Source organism: Tachyglossus aculeatus, chromosome 14 (assembly GCF_015852505.1).
Source record: "Tachyglossus aculeatus isolate mTacAcu1 chromosome 14, mTacAcu1.pri, whole genome shotgun sequence".
In the NCBI taxonomy this organism is placed as follows: domain Eukaryota; kingdom Metazoa; phylum Chordata; class Mammalia; order Monotremata; family Tachyglossidae; genus Tachyglossus; species Tachyglossus aculeatus.
This window is the reverse complement of record NC_052079.1, coordinates 51,636,210-51,658,079: the sequence shown is the minus strand read 5'-3', so window position 1 is coordinate 51,658,079 and position 21,870 is coordinate 51,636,210. Positions and strand designations below refer to the sequence as shown.

Here is a 21,870-nt window from a genome sequence, read left to right as displayed (position 1 = left end):
CAAAAAGAATTAAAAGCAAAATGCACATCGTTGACCAAATAAATAGAACAGGAAACGTGTACAAGTAAAATAAATTGAGTAATAAATCTGTACAAACATACATACAGGTGCTGTGGGGAGGGGAAGGAGGTGGGGCGGGGGGGGATGGGGAGGAGGAGAGGAAAAAGGGGGCTCAGTCTGGGACTACAACAGTGCCACCCAAAACACATATGGAGACTACAAAGCTTGGGATAAAAAAGGGATGGTGTCCTAGCCGGATCGACTGCAGAAAACACGGAAGCGAAAAATACGCTTGAAAAGACAGGGTGTCCTCCCCGTTTTTGTTATTTTTCCCCCAGTGATTCTTGTTCAGTGCTTACTATGTGCAAGGCACTAAGTGATGGAGTAGATACAAGAGAATCGCATTGGACACAGTCCCTGTCCTACATGGGGCTCACAATTTAAACCAGAGGGAGGACGATTTAATCCCCATTTTCCAAATGAGGGAACTGAGGCACAGAGAAGTGACTTGTCCTAGGTCACCCAGCAGACGGACGGCGGGGCCAGGATGAGAACCCAGGTCCTTTGACTCCCAAGCCGGGGTTCTTTCAACTAGGCCACTCTGCTTCCACACTGGCTCTTCTGAGATTGGGCTGGGCTGGGGAGTTCATTCATTCATTCAGTCGTATTTATTGAGCGCTTACTGTGTGCAGAGCACTGTACTAAGCGCTTGGGAAGTACAAGTTGGCAACTTATAGAGACGGTGTCTACCCAACAGGGGGCTCACAGTCTAGAAGGGGGAGACAGGGAACAGAACAAAACATATAAACTAAATAGAATAAATATGTACAAGTAAAATGGAGTAATAAATATGTACAAACATATATACAGGTGCTGTGGGGAGGGGAAGGAGGTAAGGCGGGGGGGATTGGGAGGGGGATGAGCGGGAGAGGATTCAGTCTGGGAGTTCTCTCTGCCAGGCCGGGATAATCCTGAGGTGACTCAGCAAGCCAGACTTGGACTAAGCCGCGGGGAGAGTGAATTCCGTTCGGGGAGACCGTGTGCTGGCCTGCCCTAGCCGGGGGGACGCACTCACATGTGCAGTGCAGTTTGGGCCTTGGCCGCCTCCTGTTTGGTGCTGTATCGGATCAGGGCGGTGCCCTGGGTTAGGTTCAGGTGGAATGTCAGCAGCGGACCATGCTGCATGCAGATCGTGCGCAGAGTCGACCCGTCAATCTAAAGGGAAACAAAACGGGTCAGGCCCCAGCTGCGGTGGAGAGGAGAAGAAAAGGTAACGGAGAACGCAACAGGATTCCCTAACTCCAGAAGGACGCTACAAAAAAAGCGACGGAGGGTGGGGAATGTAGAAAACAGACAGAATCCGACCCTCCTCTCGGAAGGTCACCAGGCGGTCAAGGAGCAGGGTTGACCATCCTATGGGGATCTTCCACACCTGGGACACCCCACAAGCTAGAAGAATATTTTACCCCCCCCGCCCCCCCATAGTGAAGGTTGCCCCCGGCTGCTACGGCCACCACTGCTGCTCCACTGTTGTTTACATCTCAGGCCAGGCTTTCTAAAAGTTTCACTGGGCCAAAAGATGTGCAATGGCCTGCCTTACGCTAGCTCTGCTAATCAATGGTATTTGAGCGCCGACTGTGTGCAGGGCACTGGACTAAGCTCTTGGGAGCGTACAGTGTAAAGGAATTGGTAGACACCATCCCTGCCCTCCTTTAACTCAAGTGGCCTGCCCCAATAAATGCTTCCAAGATCCGCCAATTCCCCAACTTCAAAGTTTCCAAAGGAAAATGAGCAAAAATTTTCCTTGGCTCTGTAGGTTTATGATCTTCAGCTCTGAGAAAATAAGCGTATGCTCATCTGATAGGTTTGGAAGGGAAGTGGAAGCTGTCACGTATGATTGGATACATTATTCAAATGAACACAAAAAATAAATTTGAATACAACTCCAAAATTACAACACATTCTTTAGTCCCCACCTCCCCGACTTTCCTATCACTGTAGACAGCACCACCATTCTCCATCTCACAGGCTCATTAGCCTTGGCGTTATCCTTGATTCATTTTCCTCATTCAATCAACGGTAGTTTTTGAGCACTTACTGTGTGCAAAGCACTGCACTAAATGTTTTGGAGAGTACATCAGAGTTGGTTAGACTTGTTCCCTGCCCACAGTGAACTCAGAGACTAGGGGGGAGACAGACACTAATGTACATAAACTACAGATATGTCCTTAAGCACTGTGGGGCTGAGGGTGGGGGGAATACCAAAAGCCCAAAGGTCACAGATCCAAGTGCATTCAACCCACACATTCAATCTAATTAACTTGTACCTACTCCAGTACTTAGAAGTCTGTATGTCACAGAAGAAGCACTTAAATACCATTTAAAAAAACCCCTCATGAAATCCTGCCGGGTCTCCCTTCAAAACATCTCTAGAATCCATCCCTTCCTCTCCATCCAAACTGTTGCCACGCTGATCCCCTCTCCATCCCCCCATCTTACCTCCTTCCCTTCCCCACAGCACCTGTATATATGTTTGTACATATTTATTACTCTATTTATTTTACTTGTACATATCTATTCTATTTATTTTGTTAGTATGTTTGGTTTTGTTCTCTGTCTCCCCCTTTTAGACTGTGAGCCCACTGTTGGGTAGGGATGTGTTGCCAACTTGTACTTCCCAAGCGCTTAGTACAGTGCTCTGCACACAGTAAGTGCTCAATAAATACAATTGATTGATTGATTGATTGATCCAAGCACTCATTCCCTGCCGTGACTACTGCATCAGCCTCCTGTCTCTTCCCACTCCAGTCAATACTTCACTCTGCTGCCTGGATCCCCTTTTAGACTGTGAGCCCACTGTTGGGTAGGGACTGTCTCTGTATGTTGCCAATTTGTACATCCCAAGCGCTTAGTACAGTGCTCTGCACATAGTAAGCGCTCAATAAATATGATTGATGATGATGATGATGATGATGGATCATTTTTCTACAAAATCATTGGGTGCACATCTCCCCCGACTCCTCAATAGCCTCCAGCGGTTGCCCATCCATCTCCACATCCAACAAACTCTTTACCAACGGTTTTAAAACACACAATCAGCTCACCCCCACTTAATTTACCTCACTAATTTACTACAGCCCACCCCGCCCACTTCACTTCTCTAGCGCCAGCTTGCTCACTGGGCCCCAATCTCGTCTATCTCTCCACGGACCCCTTTGTCAAGATCTCTTTTATGCCTAGAACTCCCTTCTGTCCACATATGCCAGACGACCACTCTGGTCGTCAAAGGCTTATTAAGGTCAAATCTCCTCCAGGAGGAGGCCGCCTCTGATTAAGCCCTCTTTCCCTGATTCCACCTCCCTTCGGAGTTGAGAAGCAGCGTGGCTCAGTGGAAAGAGCCCGGACTTTGGAGTCAGAGGTCATGGATTCAAATCCCGGCTCCGCCACTTGTCAGCTGTGTGACTTTGGGCAAGACACTTAACTCCTCTGGGCCTCAGTTACCTCATCTGTAAAATAGGGATTAAGACTGTGAGTCCCCCGTGGGACAACCTGATCATCTTGTCACCTCCCCAGCGCTTAGAACAGTGCTTTGCACATAGTAAGCGCTTAATAAATGCCATCATCATCATCATCATCATCATCATCATCTATGCACTCTTTGGGCATCTGGTAGACTGTGCACCTTTGGGCGCCTTCTAGACTGTGAGCCCACTGTTGGGTAGGGACCGTCTCTATACGTTGCCAACTTGTACTTCCCAAGTGCTTAGTACAGTGCTCTGCACACAGTGAGCGTTCAATATGACTGAATGAATGAATGAATCTGGTATTCACCCCATCCTCAGTCCCAGAGCACTTATTATTATTATAATGATAATGATGGCATTTATTAAGCGCTTACTATGTGCAAAGCACTGTTCTGAGCACTGGAAGTACATAGGAGAAGCAGCGTGGCTCAGTGGAAAGAGCACGGGCTTTGGAGTCAAAGGTCAGGGGTTCAAATTCCGGCTCCACCAGCTGTCAGCTGTGTGACTCTGGGCAAGTTACTTAACTTCTCTGTGCCTCAGTGACCTCAACTGTAAAATGGAGATTAAGACTGTGAGCCCCCTGTGGGACAACCTGATCACCTTGTAACCTCCCCAGCGCTTAGAACAGTGCTTTGCACATAGTAAGCGCTTAATAAATGCCATCATATTTATTATAGCTGTAGTTTATTTATCAATCAGTGGTATTTACTGAGCACTGTGTGCACAGCACTGTACTAAGCTATATTATAATTTATACTTATAATAATTATATAATTTAAATTAAATTATAATTTATGCATTTATATGTTTACCCCTCCTCCAGACTGTCAGCTCATTATGAACAGGGAACCTATCTACTAACTCTGTTGCACTGTTCTCTCCCAAGTGCCCAGTACAGCACACAGTAAGCCCTCTCAATAAACACCAATAACTGATTGATTCCCCCTAACTCACAGGGAAGTTGGATGGATAAAATAAAATAACTGGTATGAAAGGGCTTTAGTTAAAACAGTAGTGCTGTATTTGTAGCATTCTATCGCTCTCAGTTCTCCTATTGCATCGTGTTCTAGCCACAAAACACGCTGTCTGGAAGAACTGAGCATACAAGGTATCATTTGGAAGGAAAGGGGGAAGAACAAGTATTTTTTCCCCCCATTTAACAAATGTGGAAACAGAGATGGAGATGTAAAGTCACTCGCTCAGGGTCACGGTGCTCTGCACACAGTAAGCGCTCAATAAATACGACTGAATGAATGAATATAGGAGGCAGGTGGACTAGAACCTAGGTCTCCCAATTCCTATACTTTTCCCACTATGCCATGCTGCAAGTCTTTCGGTTCCCAACACGCTATTTCTTGGCTCTTTCCACCCAAAAGGCCACCAGCCCATTTCAAGCTCTCATCCCCTAGTGAATATTTTATCCCATTCCTTACTGGTCCCAATCAAAGTTCTTGAACTCTGTGTACAAAGCACTGCACTAATCACTTGGGAGAGTACAATATAATACAGTTGGGAGACACGTTCCCTGAATCTCACTGCCACTAACCTCCCAGCTCTTTATACTATATGCAACAGCCTGGATTTCCTTGCTAAAAATCCTTCTGCTCACATTGCGGCCTGTCAAAAACCTCCAATGGCTTAGTCATTTCCCTCGGTATCGAGCCCAAACTCCTGACCACTGGCTTGCAGACTCCTAGCCATCTCTCTCCTCCTTTATCTGCTCTCTTCACGGCCACCCCAGGGCCAGCCCTCCCAACTCCTCCCTATTAACTTTATCGCTGCCACCTCTCCTGCCTCCGGCCTCCTGCTCATGTCCCCCCCACCCTCCTCACCATTATCTGGAACTCCCACCCCCATCAAAACCAACAGAATGGCATTTTCCCTATCTTTAAAGCCCTCTGGAACTCCAGAAAGCAGAGAAAACTCCACTCCTTCTTCCTGGTCGCCAGCTCTGGTCTTGAGCACTTGGATAACTCTCCTCAGCTCTACAGTACTTCTATAAAAATCCACTATTTCCCCTTCCTATAATTTAACGACTGCCTCCCCTGGAGGCTCCTTGTGGGCAGGGATCGTGTCCACCAATTCTGTCCTGTGACGCTTTCCCAAGCGTTTGGCACAGTGCTCTAAAAGGTAACGACTGATTGCCTGTGATGAAAAGACAAACGCTCTCACATTCCTCTTCATTGAGAAGTCCTCAGAAAAGAGGCTGCCAATTTGGAAACCCGCTTGAATCCCCTAGCCACTCTGATTTCAAGCTGGATCGGTTGAAGCAAGAGTAAACCACCTTACTTGCCCATAACTTAATATACCAGTCCCATATCCTGTTGCCGGGAGAAATTAATCATAAACTCTTTGCAGAAGAGTTTTGGAAGTTGCATTCTGAAGTTGCTCCCTTCAGGGTTTCTTTTAAAACTGAAACAGACGTCGGGAGCAGACCAAAGAGGCCGTGCTATTGGCAGCCACCCTGGAAACATTCTGTGGTTTTACCATGGAAACCCCGTGGAATGAAAAACTGGCAGTTGTGCCCGTGAGTGACAAGGGCCGGAGAAACTGGAGCTCAGGATGACTTGTTACACTTTCAAGCAATTCACACAAACACATTCCAGTTATTTTAACTGCCAAACACTGGGCGTTAAAGGCGGGGATGTGGGGGGGAAGGAGTTTCATCCTATCGTAGGAATCAACCCAGCAGACTCTGTTTCCTCACTAAGCTACTGAGTTACCCAACCTTAACATTAAATGAGAGAAACCGAGAGCCGCTCTTGTTTTCTGACAGGGAAACTGAGGCACCAAGGGGATCAGGGCACCAAGAGAAGCAGCGTGGCTCAGTGGAAAGAGCACGGGCTTTGGAGTCAGAGGTCATGGGTTCAAATCCCAGCTCCGCCAATTGTCAGCTGTGTGACTTTGGGCAGGTCACTTAACTTCTCTGGGCCTCAGTTACCTCATCTGTAAAATGGGGATTAAGACTGTGAGCCCCCCATGGGACAACCTGATCACCTTGTAACCTCCGCAGCGCTTAGAACAGTGCTTTGCACGTAGTAAGCGCTTAATAAATGCCATTATTATTATTATTATTATTATTATTATCAGTAACTCGCCCATGGGACCAAAGGCTTCAAAGGTCGTAACTCTGCGATCCAAGGACGTCATGACCATTATTTGGGAAATTATCCTATGAAATAACTGGGAGTGCCTCCTGCTTTTCTGGCACCCAAGGAACTCCTTGGAAAAGAAGGACAACCAACCCATGGGGCAACAGTTGCCAAGGTTTGGCAATTATTTTAACCTGAGGGTGACACCCAGGGTCATCACTGAAACTTCCTATCCACGGGCCCGGCTCGGCCACCAATCCCTGAGCAGGCCAACAAGGGCGCAGATATGGGGGCCCTGACGTTTCCCCTCTCATTCCTTGGCACCAAAAGACCGTAGGTTTGTTTGGGGCAGCTAACAGGTCTACTAACTCTCTTGTACTGCGCTCTTCCAGGCTCTTAGTACAGTGCTCTGCACATAGTAAGTGCTCAACAAAACCACTGACTGATTGATTTGCCCCACCCAAGGAAGCTGATGGGAGGCAGGGCGTTCTGTGCACCCTGACGCCTGGGTCATACTATGCCTGAGGCAGCTGTGGCGACCAGAGGCTGCTTTGCCACAAGGCTTGATGCCATGTCACCAGGCCACCAGCTGCCCATTCCCGCCTCAGACCTCGGCTCCTCTCCTTCCAGCCTCCCCCAGAAAACAAGGAGAAGGAATACCTGTGGAGTGAGATTGTGAAGAACCAGCCAGTAACTAGGACGAACTGAACCACCATCGCTCCAGGCAGAGGCTAGAAGCATCACAATAGGAAAGGGGAAAAAACGATTAGAAGCAGACGAAGGTACCAAAGGGTCACAGACTTCCCCCGTTTTCCGACAGTCGCTCCCAGATAAACTAACAGTTCAATGCTTCCTTGAAGGACATTTCCTCTTCCCACCCTTTACTATGTGTGGGGCTCTCCCGGTCCCTTTCCACTTCCAGCTACTCTCCCGCTCTCTGGGAAAGCCCCAAATTACGGCTGACCTCCTTCAGCTCTCAGAATTCCCCCCATCCTCTCTGCTGCCTTCCGCCAAGCCTCCCATCCCACCCCCTCATCCCAATCCCTGCCCGCTCTTTCCCTCCCTTAGCAGCCTGCTGCCCGTTCTTTGTCCTTCCCATCCTTGGAAGTTCTGGAATCCCTTCCCTCTCACTGACAGTACAGTTTCCGTTCCAAGGTATATTTTTTCCTTTACCGGGCAACCGTGATTTCCTCTCATGTGAAGACCGCATCATTTCTGCACCGTTAGCGCTGCATAACATAAACCCCTCGGGGCCGAGCAATGATGCTATCGGGAGATCCTTCTCACCCGAGGCAAGCCTTGAGTCCTGTGCCCCCCACCCCCTGACTGATCGGGGTGCTGTGCTGCTCCAGGGAGATGATGATTTGGGGTTGGTCAGACCGGGAGGTGGGCGGGGCAGCCCTGTAGTGTTCCTTGAGGAAATATGGTTTTTCCACATCTTGTTGGAGAGATGAGTGGGGTTGTGTCCTATGGGATCAGGGGACCATGTTGATTTGTAATCATTGAACTTTGCTACAAGAAGAGAAAAGGAAAAGCACGAATTACTAAGACGGCAAGGACCATTATAAGCTAGCAAGCGTACACGTAAACGCCGACTTTACTCTGAATCACAACGATGTAGGGTTTATACTGTGCCTTCTAGAAAATACATCATTTTAAAAGACATTTCATCTTAAGGCAAGCTTGACAAAAAGAGGGCATGATGTTCACTAAAGAATTTAACCTTTCCCCCCTCCACGCATTTCTGAATTTGTAAAGCGTGACCCTGGAAGTAGAAGAATCTGGGTTCTAACTCCTGCTCCCTCACTTGCCAGCCATGTGACCTTGGGCAAGTCATTTTGCTTCTTGGTGCCTCAGTTCCCTCACCTGTAAAAGGGGAATTTAGACTGTGAGCCCCAAGTGGGACATGGACTGTGCCCACCCTGATTAGCTTTATTATCTAAATTACCTGGCATAGAGTGCTTAATACCATAAAAAAATTATAATAAAACAAACACCTGGACGTCGGGCTGTGACTTGGGGAAAATACATTTTCATCCTCACTGTTTTCTTATCTAAATATGAACTTCAGGAGAAACCTAACTACATAACAGCTTGTCAATGGCAAACTGGAGAGGCTGCCTTATTTGAAGCATCTTTACTCTGTGTTTTGAAATACTTTGCATCCCTTAAAAGAACGTGAAGCCTGGCAGATATTCTGGGGATTAGTTTGGACTTTACAATTCTACCTGTAATATTCATTAGTAGAAAAGGCAATTCAGTTCTTCAACGTCTTTTTTGACTTAGTAGGAGCAGGGATGAGTTTCCTGTTTCCCCATTTCCCAGTCAAGGATTTGCCCGTTTGGGAACACTGCTCCCTCAGGAGCTGGCTAAAATCCACTGTGAGCTGCTGCACTTGAAAGTAACCTCAAAGGGGCAGGACAGAAAGGGGCGACCAGAAGGTAGTCCCTTTAAGCCTATTGCAAGCAGTGAGTGGTGAAGAAGGGCAAAAAGCAGGGGGAGGTTTGGAGCCGCGGTGTTCCTTGAAGCCATCTGAAGCCCTCAGGCTTGGGGATGCAAACTCTTATTATTTACTACTCATCAATCCCCAGTGCTGACTGCCTGGGCACATTTTTTTTTTAATGGTGTATATTAAGTGCTTACTAGGTAACAGGCACTGTACTAAGAGCTGGGATAAATACAAGGTTGGACACACCATGTCCTACCCGGGTTCCCAGTCTTAATCCCCATTTTAGATATGAGGTAACTGAAGCCCAGAGAAGTGAAATGACTTAATAATAATAAGAATGGCATTTATTAAGCGCTTACTATGTGCAAAGCACTGTTCTAAGCGCTGGGGAGGTTACAAGGTGATAAAGTTGTCCCACGGGGGGCTCACAGTCTTAATCACCATTTTCCAGATGAGGGAACTGAGGCCCAGAGAAGTGAAGTGACTTGCCCAAAATCACATAGCTGACCATTGGCGGAGCCAGGATTCGAACCCATGACCTCTGGCTCCAAAGCCCGGGCTCTTTCCTCTGGGCCATGCTGCTTCTCTACGACTTGCCCAAGGTCCCACAGCAGACAAGTGACAGAAACAGGCTTAGAACCCAGGTCATCCGATTCCAGGCCTCTGCTCTTTCCACTAGGCCACCCTTGCACCAGACCCTCACTTGAATGACTGTGAGCCCCATGTGGGACAACCTGATATCCTTGTACCTACCTCAGTGCTTAGAACAGTGCTTGGCACATAGTAAGCGCTTAACAAATGCCATCATTATTAAATGAGGAAACAGGCACAGAGAAGTGAAGTGGCTTGCCCAAGGTCACGCAGCAGACAAGTGGCGGAGCCGGATTAGAACCCACGTCCTCAGACTCCTAAGCCTGTGCTCTTTTTGCTAAACTATGCTGCTTCTTGGGAGGGGGAGGCACCAAGAACAGGTATCATACATGATCTCCACTATGATTATCAAGTGTCGTTTCCCAGTCAGAGCGACTTCTTGGATATATTTTCTCCGGAACGCCCTGTCTCCTGCCATGACCTCCACTAGGATACCATTATCTCTTGTGGGATCGTGCTACTTAAAAAGCCATCAGTTATCACGGAGAATATGGCATTCCAGACACCAAATTTCCCAATCTACTAGCCCGACATGGAGGTAGGAATTCATTTTCCCCAGCGTGAGCTGGGAGACGGAGACCATCAGATAACACAAATGATGAAGGCACAGAAAACTTCACGGGCTGAGGTCAGGACTTAATAATAGTAGTAACAACAATAGTGGTACTTGTTAAGTACTTACTATATGACAAACACTGTTCTAAGCACTGGGGTAGATACAAGTTCATCAGGTTGGACAAAGGGGCTGTCCCACTTGGGGCTCACACTCAATCCCCGTTTTAAAGATGAGGTAACAAGCACAGAGAAGAGAAGTGACTTCCCCAAGGTCACAGAGCAGACAAGTGACAGAGCCGGGATTACAACCCAGGTCGTCCTGACTTCTGGGCCCACAGTCTATCCACTAAGCCACACTGCTTCTTGTGCTGTAGCCCTCCCTGCTTCAGCGTAGTTTAGGGATACGGACCCCGGGAGACCCCAAATCCTAGCAGGACCCCGCTACAGGGAAACAGGGAAAAGCCCAGTTTGAAGTACTTGACTAAAGGTCCGGCCCTTCAAAAGAAAGCCACAACTAGATTAGGCCGACTTCCCATTGACGGAAGGTTTTTCTTGACGGACCTCATTTTGCAAAATGAAGGCAAGTAGGGATGAAAGCGGAAGACGGAAATTGGCACGGGGAAAATGAAATGGAAAAATAAAAATAACACAGGGAATAACTGCTACACTTTCCTTCTGTGCCCATGGATAGCTGGATTTGCTCACAGCAGGGAAGTTGTTACCATCACGTTTGCTGATCGGGTTGGTTTTAACGCAATGGTACGGATTCACTGATTGAGTCTGATTTTCCAAGCTGGCATACCTGAAGTGCTATGAACGTTGGTAAAGGAGTTGTCAGAGGCACTGTAGGGCCAGGCACCAGGTGAAGGCAGCGAGGTGTTGAGGGAAGAAGTAGACCCTTTGATGGGCACATGAAAGGAAAAAGACAAGAAAATATTACATACACATTGTAGCAGTGACATCCTGATCAATCAATCGTATTTATCGGACGCTTACTGGGTGCAGAGCGCTTGGGACAACAGACTGGTAAACCCGTTCCCTGCCCAGGACAAGTTTACAGTCTAGAGACGAGCTTGCAGTCTACACCGCGAGAGAACTCCATTTCTGTGGCTTGATATTCATTCACTCAGTCGTATTTACTGAGCGCTTAACTGTGTGCAAAGCACTGTACTGAGCTGAAATGAAGAGCTAACTAGAACTCATCAGGAATTAGGTGCAGCAGGGCCGGGAATCAGGATTATAACTGGGTCCACCTCCATACCCAGGTTTTCCCCTGATAAGACTCTTCTCACCACTCCCCCGGCTTGCCCCGCTGGAGGCCTGGTGAGTGTGAAGGCAGGGCGGGGAGTGCCCATTTTTGGGAGCTGACAAGAAGTGCCAAACCAAATCCCCATCCTGTTCCCCACCCCTCTCCATCTGGCACTATCTGGATAAAAACCAACAGATTGAAAGGGTCACTGGTTAGAACGCCAGTTTATTACTGCTGGAGGGAGGCCCTCAAGGACTCATGGTCAGGGCCATGCCAGCCATACTCTGTGCTCTTTTGATGGAGGGAGGAGCTCAAAGACTCACACAGGTCAGCGCTCAATAAATGTGACTGACTGACAGGTCCCAGAAGAACTACAACCGCGCAATCACAGGCGGTGCGCGCTCATTTACCTGTGGTGTTGTCCCGCAGAAGTTGGTGGTCAGTATCTACAATGGGAGAGGGGGCTGTTGCTCCCAGCACACTTCCAGGAGTCACGTAGGGGTCAGATTCGGGGTCAATGTTTTGGATACCTTTCCACGGCACTCCTGGTTGAAATTCTGGGGCAGGAAGGATACGAACGAGATGCGGTAAGCCATTTTAAAAAATAAAAATAACTCAAAAATGATATTCGAGAGAATACATTCGCCTTGTTATTTTTTTTAAGGAGTATTATTACAGAAGATGACTTTTGCTAGATGGGATTAGCTCATTCGCTACCCTTTAAAATTCCTGCGAATGGGATTTATGGCTTTCGAGATAAACCAGCCCAAATATGTGGGCCCGTGCCCACAGATGTACTTAACTGCCAATGATTTTCTTCCTCCTTTGACATCATCCCCGTTGATGACATTCTCTAGACCGTCTTTTAGAAATGAACTAGGGTCCATGGGACTGAAAACCTTTACTACCAGCTGCATTTTAAGCAGGAGGCTAGTCCCTACACCAATATGTTACTACTAAATGACTTCTCCACAACTTAAATTTTTCCTGGCATTCCCAACCCGTGACTAGAGGTAAGCTTAAAAAAACAAAACAAAACCCCCCCCAAAATAATTATAATGACCGAGTCACTGAAAGGACCACAGAAACCTAGGACCTGCTGACTACATTTCACCTGTGAAACCACGTTTTTCTACAGCAGGAGAGGGGTGACAAGATGACTCAAGCAGAACTCGCGTGAATGGAGGCTAAAGCACTGGTCAAAGAAATTGGGCACCCTCTGTGTACAGTCTATCAACCACTCAGTCAATTCCTTTCCAGAAAAGATGCACTGGGCAATACCTGGAGGCCAACTGGCATTACTGGATTTACTTCCAATCTTGGTTGTTGGTGGAGATTTGGCAGGTAACCAGCTATCACCAGCGGAACCCGTATGGCTGCCCAACGTGTCACCCGGGATGATGTCAAACTGGTTGTACGGCGATCCTCCTCGGGTCTTCCCGGGGGGCACTATGGCGCCTGAGAAGCAGACAGAAGCGCATCACCCTCAGGGGGAGGACTAGGTCTTCGCAAAACAACTCAAAACCATCCCACGTGGGGCTCACAGTCTAAGGAGGAAGTAGGATTTAATCCCCATTTTACATAAGACAACAGGCACAGAGAAGTGACTTCCCCAAGGTCACACAGCAGACAAATAATAATAATGATGGCATTTATTAAGCGCTTACTACGTGCAAAGCACTGTTCTAAGCGTTGGGGAGGTTACAAGGTGATCAGGCTGTCCCAAGGGGGGCTCACAGTCTTAATTCCCATTTTCCAGATGAGGTAACTGAGGCCCAGAGAAGTGAAGTGACTTGCCCAAAGTCACACAGCTGACAATTGGAGGAGCCAGGATTTGAACCCATGACCTCGGACTCCAGAGCCCGTGCTCTTCCCACTGAGCCACGCTGCTTCACTGGGAGAGCCAGGATTAGAACCCAGGTTCTCGGATTCCCCATCCCGTGCTCTTTCTTCTAGGTCATGCTGCTTCCCTGCTTTTGTAGAAGGGGAGGGGGAGACCATGCTGTATTTTTCTTGGAGGAATTTCAATTACACTGACTTCACCTCATTTGTAAGTGCTTAATTAATACTTGCTCACTGACAGACATCCCTTAAAGGCAAGCGGTATGAGTGGACTCCCCCCGTCTTATGCTGTACAAAGCAGATAAGATAAAAAGGACTTGGGAGTTAGGGAGGCCAGAGGGTTTAAGGCAATGAAGGGGATATGGGTAGAAGCTGAGAAAGGATTCCCAATCCAATACCTCCAATTCGAATATCCATTCCTCCCTCACTTAACCACCTAACCAAGCAAGGACGAGGAGACGGTGGGGAACATCATCCGGGACTGGTCAAGGTAAGCAGGCATCTATCTGGCTCTCTGTATTACCTACAGGAGTCTTGCTTCCAATCAGTCAATCATATATATTGAGCATTTACTGTGTGCAGAACACTGTACCAAGTGCTTGGGAGAGTATGAAATAGAGCTGGCAGATACCTTCCCTGCCAACAATGAGCTTCAGCGGGGCTCAGTGGAAAGAGCCCGGGCTTTGGAGTCAGAGGTCATGGGTTCAAGTCCCGGCTCCGCCACTTGTCAGCTGTGTGACTCTGGGCAAGTCACTTCTCTGGGCCTCAGTTCCCTCATCCTGTAAAATGGGGATGAAGACTGTGAGCCCCTCGTGGGACAACCTGATCACCTTGTAACCTCCCCAGAGCTTAGAACAGTGCTTTGCATATAATAAGTGCTTAATAAATGCCATCATTATGATTATTATTAATGAGCTTACAGTCTAGAGGCATCATCTAGAGAAGCAGCATGGCTCAATGGAAAGAGCCTGGGCTTTGGAGTCAGAGGTCATGGGTTCGAATCCCGGCTCCACCACGTGTCTGCTGAGTGACCTTGGGCAAGTCACTTAACTTCTCTGAGCCTCAGCTACCTCATCTGTAAAGTGGGGACTAAGACTGTGAGCCCTGCGTGGGACAACCTGATCACCTTGTATCCCCCTCAGCGCTTAGAATAGTGCTTTGCACATAGTAAGCGCTTAACAAATGCCAACATTATTTTTATTATTATTATTATCATTATCATCAAGATCTACAGGTCAATATTTACTTAGCATCTACCGGGTGCAATGCATTATACCAAGTGCTCTCATGCCCAGGAGAGGAAATCGAGATACATAACAATACTAATGGTGGTATCTGTTAAGCATTTATTGTGTGACAAGCACTGTACTTGAGCGCTGGGATAAGTGCAAGATAATCAGGTTGGACACAGTCCCTGTCCACAGGAAGGAATGGGATTTAATCCCCATTTTACACAGGAGGAAACTGAGAAGAGAAGTGCCTTGCCCAAGGTTACACAGCAGACGAGGGGTGGAGTCAGGCTTAGAACCCAGATACTCTGGCTCTCAGGCCTGGGCTCTTTCACTTAGGCCACGCTGCTTCTCTATTATGGGAAGAGAAGAAAAAATGGTCCAAGACACTGTAATAATATCATTTGGGATATGGTGATATTGGGTTGCTCAGCCCAGAAGCAAGTCTCCCAATTGCAATGCAACAACAGAAGATGGCATGTAACCGAAAAGAATGTCTGGAGAAAGTGGACAGGGAACGCCAAGTGGCTACTTGACAAATCCTCCAGGATGGGAACCAATCAGACTCTTCCAAAGGAAGCTGAAAGACCTAGGCCTGAATGAATTTTGCTAGGGCTGGGGCCTGCCAAAGAGGAGCAACCAAAAGTACAGCCAGACTCCTATTTATACTCGGTTCTCATGGATACGCAGTAGGGCCCAACTGATTTACTGGAGAGTGAAAGAAAAAAACGGAAACAAAAGCTGAATGGATGTTCTGAGACCTTTCATCGGCTTCAAAGAAAATTTAAAAGAAACGCTTGGGAGGAGTGACGAGGAGCTGAGACTGTATTGGTCCACTCGGAGCAGAGCTCGTACTGCTTTCGGTGCAGACGCACAAAAAGCATGAAACCACAGCGCGCTCTAAGCTCCCCAAACCCAAGGCGCTCTCTACTAATCCAATACAAAAAGAGCCTGTTGTCTCTCGGTTGTTTATGGTTTTGATCAAGTAACCTTGAAATGGCCCACTGGATTTATTTTCCTATGAAATTAGAAATGTCATCAGGTGGGTCGCCATCTCTGATTCTCCCAGCTAAGCCTTTCCTAGAGCCCTGCTGCTCAGAGAAGTGATTCCAAAGGAAAAATACCTGGGGGTTTGGGGAGGCAAGGAAAAGGGAGGCGAGACCTGTGACCCCCGCCAAAGCCTCACCTTGATTTACAGGAGTGAGATGGGCTAAATCCCAGTGAAGGTGGGGAACACCAAGGAACCGGACCAACTGTCTTCCACCCATCAGGGAGTGTCCCACGACAAACCCAGATGGTCAAACACACACACACAAATCCATTCCCCTAGAGTCCCCCTACACATACCAACCATGATGCTATTGAGGATGGAGCAGAGTGGAAATGGGTAAGTAAAACTACCGCCACTGCCTCCATTTCTAGCAGCAACCAAGCCTGCCGCAGACTTCTAATCATTTATGGCAAGGCCACGGCAGACTTGGGAGTGGCTGCCCCTGACTGTTGTTTCACTTCCCATCTTCTTCCACTGCCGCTCTGCCCTGGGGAGACCTGTACTGGTCATCACATGGATATATTTTTGGGATTCTCGGTGGAAGGTTGAGTAGACTCTGCCTATGCTTCCCTCCAATCATGTCCCTAACATACACTCTTCTTTACTCTTCTCACATTCGTAACACTCGGCTTTCTGCTACAGCCCAGTACTACTCTACCTAACCCCGTTGTATGTCTAGAGTCTACCACTTACCATTTTTGTGCATATTGGCATCTTGTGGAGCTACAGAGGGTAGCCCCTCCATCATAGACGTCCACTGCTTAAAGCGAGACTCTGTTCCACCTTCCTTCCCTCCAACCATGCCATAATCCATGCCACTTGAGCCAAAGCCTGAAAAACAAAAAATTACATATTTCCGCTCCCTCTGGAGTTTAAAAATACTCTCCCATATTAAAATTGATGAGAAGACTCTGCATATATAATGCCCAAGTCTTGTAAAAGCGCCTCTGAATGTCGAAGTTTTTCCACTAGGTTTTCCCCCATTTAATACCTGCTTGCAGCCAGTAGATTGCACTTCACTACCAAACCCTGCCTGCAATTTTCATCTGCCAAGACTCTCCGCTACTTAACGTCATCAACATACATGACCCTCTCTATATAAGCCCAGATCTGAAGTTCAGGCATGAGAAGGATTTCAACAGGTTGCAGGGAACACCACTATTAGCATGATTAGGCAATGGATAATGTGATTTCAAAAGGGAGAAGAGTTGAAAGAACGTCTAAATAAACTCCAGCTATCTGGACTATCAATGACACAAATTTCCATGTCCCTAAACTTGTTTCTGATCGCTAAAAATTGGGGAAATTGACCTTGAGCATTTCTGACTCCAGAGTCCAGCAGCATGGCTCAGTGGAAAGAGCCCGGGCTTTGGAGTCAAGAGATTGCGGGTTCAAATCCCGGCTCTGCCACTTGTCAGCTGTGTGACTTTGGGCAAGTCACTTCACTTCTCTGGGCCTCAGTTCCCCCGTCTGTAAAATGGGAATGAGGACTGTGAGCCCCACGTGGGACAACCTGATCACCTTGTAACCTCCCCAGCGCGTAGAACAGTGCTTTGCACATAGCAGGCGCTTAACAAATACCAACATTATTATTATTATTATTATTATTATTATTATTATCACCAGAAAAGTGTCAGGTGGCAGAGACGGATGATTTTTTTTTTTGTTTTTAACCCGTCCATGGTGAGTCCAGGTCCTGTTTTATGACTGTGGTCTGACTGTCAAAGGTATCGATAAGGCTCTTCCCTTCTGGGTCCCACACCTACCCTCTCACAAAGTAAGCAAGTATCTAAAATTAGGTACCGATCTGGGAAGATTACCGAATATTATTTTATTGGCGTTATCATCTAGGGGAGAACAGACTAAGAAGAATGTTTGAGAACTGATGATTCTCCCTGCAGCTCAGGTTGGGTAGAGGCGGTGTTGAATTTCCCAGTGGCAATCTGGCCTGCCAGTCCCAGATGAGTGTCCCCAAAGACAAAGTGGATGGCAAAGCTGCCGACCAGTGACAATTCAACTGAAGGAAACAGCGTGACTCAGTGGAAAGTCCCCCTTTTAGACTGTGAGCCCACTGTTGGGTAGGGACTGTCTCTATATGTTGCCAACTTGTACTTCCCAAGCGCTTAGTACAGTGCTTTGCACACAGTAAGCGCTCAATAAATACGATTGATTGATTGATTGAAAGAGCCCAGGCTTTGGAGTCAAAGGTCATGGGCTCAAACCCCAGCTCTGCCAATTGGCACCTGTGTGACTTTGGGCAAGTCACTTAACTTCTCTGTGCCTCAGTTACCTCATCTGTAAAATGGGGATTAAGACTGTGAGTCCCCCGTGGGACAACCTGATCGCCTTGTAACCTCTCCAGCGCTTAGAACAGCGCTTTGCACATAGTAAGTGCTTAATAAATGCCATTATTATTATTATTATTTGGGCTGTCAGGACAAAAATGACCTGTCCGCTGCTGGATCGACTTGCCCTACCACGGTTTTCCAATTCTCGCTAGTCTTCTTCAAGATTACCATCACAACGTCCCCATCTTTGGAATGTACTCCGGGCCATGCTAAGACAGCCCCCTCCCATAGCGTGGCTGACTGACTAATGCACCCGACTGGTCCAGGGACTTGGAGAAAACAAGCAGTTTTCCTAGGGCAGCTGCAACCCACAGACTTCCACGTTTCCTAGGATGACGCTACCGCTTGGTGCCATGGGTCTCCCGGCAGATCCGAAGAATCGGAACCAGCTGACCGGGCGGTTTTTGGAGGGAGCCGGTGGTCATGCCTTTTGCCACTTACCAGAACCGTATCCAGGTATTTGCCCTTTGGTTTGTAGGTCTGAGAGCCCCACATTCAAAGCGTTGGGTACCATATTGTCCAAGTGGGGCTTGGGCCCAACGGGGTGGGACGGTGAGTGCTTCATACTAGGCTGCCTCTGCTGCTGCTGCTGGAGGGCACTCACCATTCGAGCAAGCTACAAACCAAACAATCAATCCATTAATCAATAGCCTTTATCAAGCACGTACTGTGTGCAGAGCAGCGCTCTACTACGCGATCGGGCAATATAACAGAGTTGGCAGTCACATTCCCCTTCCCAAACTGAGCCCCCTTTTTCCTCTCCTCTTCCCCATCCCTCCCGCCCCACATCCTTCCCCTCCCCACAGCACCTGTATATATGTCTGTACAGATTTATTACTCTATTTATTTTACTTGTACATATTTACTATTTATTTTGTTAATGACATGCATTTGGCTTTAATCCTATTTATTCTGACGACTTGACACCTGTCCACATGTTTTGTTTTGTTGTCTGTCTCCCCCTTCTAGACTGTGAGCCCGTTGCTGGGTAGGGACCGTCTCTATGTGTTGCCGACCTGTGCTCCCCAAGTGCTTAGTACAGTGCTCTGCACACAGTAAGTGCTCAATAAATACGACAGAATGAATGAATGAAATGATTTCCCTGCCCACAACAAGCTTATAGTCCTGAGGGGCAGATACTGATATAAACAAATGAATGACAGATGCGTAGTTCAACGCATCTGAGAGCGTGCTGAATCTCAAAGACTCAAAGGATACAGACGAAAGCGGACGGACGAGGCGTGGAAAAAGGGGGCTAAAGCAGAGAGAGTCTCTTGGAATCGGGGAAGCCCAGAGGCGGACAAAGGAGTGAACATGGGAATGGAGGCTGGGCTTCCCGTGAGAATGGGGGCTTCGGAAAAGGGGTGATTTGGGTCAAGAACGGTGCTCACCTGTTGCTCCTGCTGCTGGCGGACAGCTTGAGAAATCTTCCTCTGGTTCTGTAGCAGCTGCTGCTGTTGCTGCTGCTGAAGGAGAAGCTGACAAGCCTGGGAAGCAGGGAGAAGATGGGACGACAAGGACTTACGGCAGCTAGAAAGCACTTTGGAACGGGAATTAACTGCAGTTTGCTAGGAAAGAGATCAATGGATAAAGCACTGGAGGAATTCAATTTCCTTTCTTATTTTTCATCAAATCAGGTCAAAACCCCAAATTTCCAGGACATGTGTAGGTATCTGCATGAATACATTGCTAGGTATAGTCCCCAGGGCACGCACATAGTGTAATGGGGTGTTGGAGTTTAAGATAGGAAAACAGTTACAGATTCGTCTTTTGATATTACACGATTCACTCTCTCTATTCAAAAAGCATATTGGAAGTGACTGAGACACGCACACAGTGTAATGGGGTGTTGGAGTTTAAGATAGGAAAACAGTTACAGATTCGTCTTTTGATATTACACGATTCACTCTCTCTATTCAAAAAGCATATTGGAAGTGATCGAGACCTTCCCATTTTGAAGACGATACTAGGTGATGAGATTTAGTCCACTTGAGTGGCTATGCTAAAAAGAACAACGCAGAGCTAGTAACTCCCATTTTACAGATAAGGTGACAGAGGCCCTGAGAGGTTCAGTGACCTGCCCAAGGTCATACAAAAGATACTCGGTGGGGTCGGAATTAGAACTCAAATCCTCTGACTCCCAAGCCCGGGCTCTGCTTTTCCCAGTCCCTGAGATCCTGGCACAGGGTCAAAAGTAGGACCCGGGGACCTCTGCCATCCTTTTGCGCCTCAGTACTCTATTTATTTTATTTGTACATATCTATTCTATTTATTTTATTTTGTTAGTATGTTTGGTTTTGTTCTCTGTCTCCCCCTTTTAGACTGTGATCCCACCGTTGGGTAGGGACTGTCTCTATATGTTGCCAATTTGTACTTCCCAAGCGCTTAATACAGTGCTCTGCACATAGTAAGCGCTCAATAAATATGATTGATGATGATGATGATGGAGGGGGGATGATAGTGGGGAGTCCACACTGTACATCTATGATTTCCACAAATGCAAATCAGCACAACCCAAGAGGTGGAACAATCCCGAAGGAAGCAAACAAAAATCCACACTTGGCAGAGAATCCTTTTAGCCCCAGGGAGTGGATCGGCTACTTACCAATTGAAACTGGGGGATCTGTGGAAGCTGGCTCAGCATGGCAATTTGTTGAGGAGACAACTGGGGCCCCATGTTGAAAAGACCTGGATTCAGGCCACTGTTGGGAAACTGCTTCAGCATGGAGGCAGAAACCTACCAAGAAAGCCACAGGAAATTGAAGACAACTGGTCAAAACCAACATTCCCCACTCAATCATTCTTTTCAAACAACCTCGAGGAATGACAGAGTGCTGAATACAGTGTTCTCCCCCTTTTAGACTGTGAGCCCACTGTTGGGTAGGGACTGTCTCTATATGTTGCCAATTTGTACTTCCCAAGCGCTTAATACAGTGCTCTGCACACAGTAAGTGCTCAATAAATACGATTGATGATGATGATGATCTGCACACAGTATGCGCTAAACAAATGCGACTAACTGAATGACGGAAAAAGAATACACGAGTTCTATAAACCCAGTGAATAATAAAAAAAGCTTAACTGAATTAATTAGGATACATTTTCATCCACTACTGCCCAACACCTAGAGAATATAACGACTTTCAGATGCAATGCGAAATTAGATCATGACTGCTTTAAGTAAACTTGGACGTATTAAAATAAGAGAATGACGAATCTATATAAAGTTGAGATCTATAAGAAAACGACCTAAAATACTACAAAGCGATGTGTTCATTTCCATTTCAGGCCTCCCCCGCTCAATTCATCTCTACTGTATTCACGTTTGGCTCCACTATTCTGTTTCCCAAATTAAAGTTCCAGGTGAAGGGTTTTGGTGGGCCACATCTTTCCCTTCACTGGGTGTGGGTGGGCAAAATTTGGAACGCACTCCCGCACGTGTGAGGAAGTTAGAGACGGCAGCAAGATCTCCAGCCCTGGACGATCAGCTGGGAGTCCCCTTCGCACATTATACCCTCAACTAAAGCAGCTGAGTGGTGCAGTTGTACAGGTGGTGGTCACCTGTATATATGTATATATGTTTGTACATATTTATTACTCTATTTATTTATTTTCCTTGTACATATCTATTCTATTTATTTTATTTTGTTAGTATGTTTGGTTTTGTTCTCTGTCTCCCCCTTTTAGACCGTGAGCCCACTGTTGGGTAGGGACTGTCTCTATATGTTGCCAATTTGTACTTCCCAAGCGCTTAGTACAGTGCTCTGCACATAGTAAGCGCTCAATAAATACGATTGATGATGATGATGATGGAGTTCCAGACATGCGATTCACAGTAACTGAGGAAATGCACCCGCTTGTCAGCCCTGGGGCAACCCAG

General features: G+C 47.2%; 1 protein-coding gene across 1 annotated transcript in view; it reads right to left on the bottom strand.

Annotated features, from left to right (window-relative positions):
* Positions 1-21,870, bottom strand: part of TNRC6B (trinucleotide repeat containing adaptor 6B) — a 201,421-nt gene that overhangs the window by 982 nt on the left and 178,569 nt on the right. Inside the window, exons 14-23 of the mRNA XM_038756387.1 lie at positions 20,596-20,727; positions 19,382-19,477; positions 18,432-18,606; positions 16,336-16,473; positions 12,802-12,978; positions 11,931-12,077; positions 11,074-11,169; positions 7,904-8,128; positions 7,277-7,347; positions 1,076-1,215 (exon numbers count right to left, since the gene is read on the bottom strand). Of these exons, the coding sequence (XP_038612315.1) occupies positions 1,076-1,215; positions 7,277-7,347; positions 7,904-8,128; positions 11,074-11,169; positions 11,931-12,077; positions 12,802-12,978; positions 16,336-16,473; positions 18,432-18,606; positions 19,382-19,477; positions 20,596-20,727 (1,397 nt within the window). The remainder of the gene's footprint in view (positions 1-1,075; positions 1,216-7,276; positions 7,348-7,903; positions 8,129-11,073; positions 11,170-11,930; positions 12,078-12,801; positions 12,979-16,335; positions 16,474-18,431; positions 18,607-19,381; positions 19,478-20,595; positions 20,728-21,870) is intronic.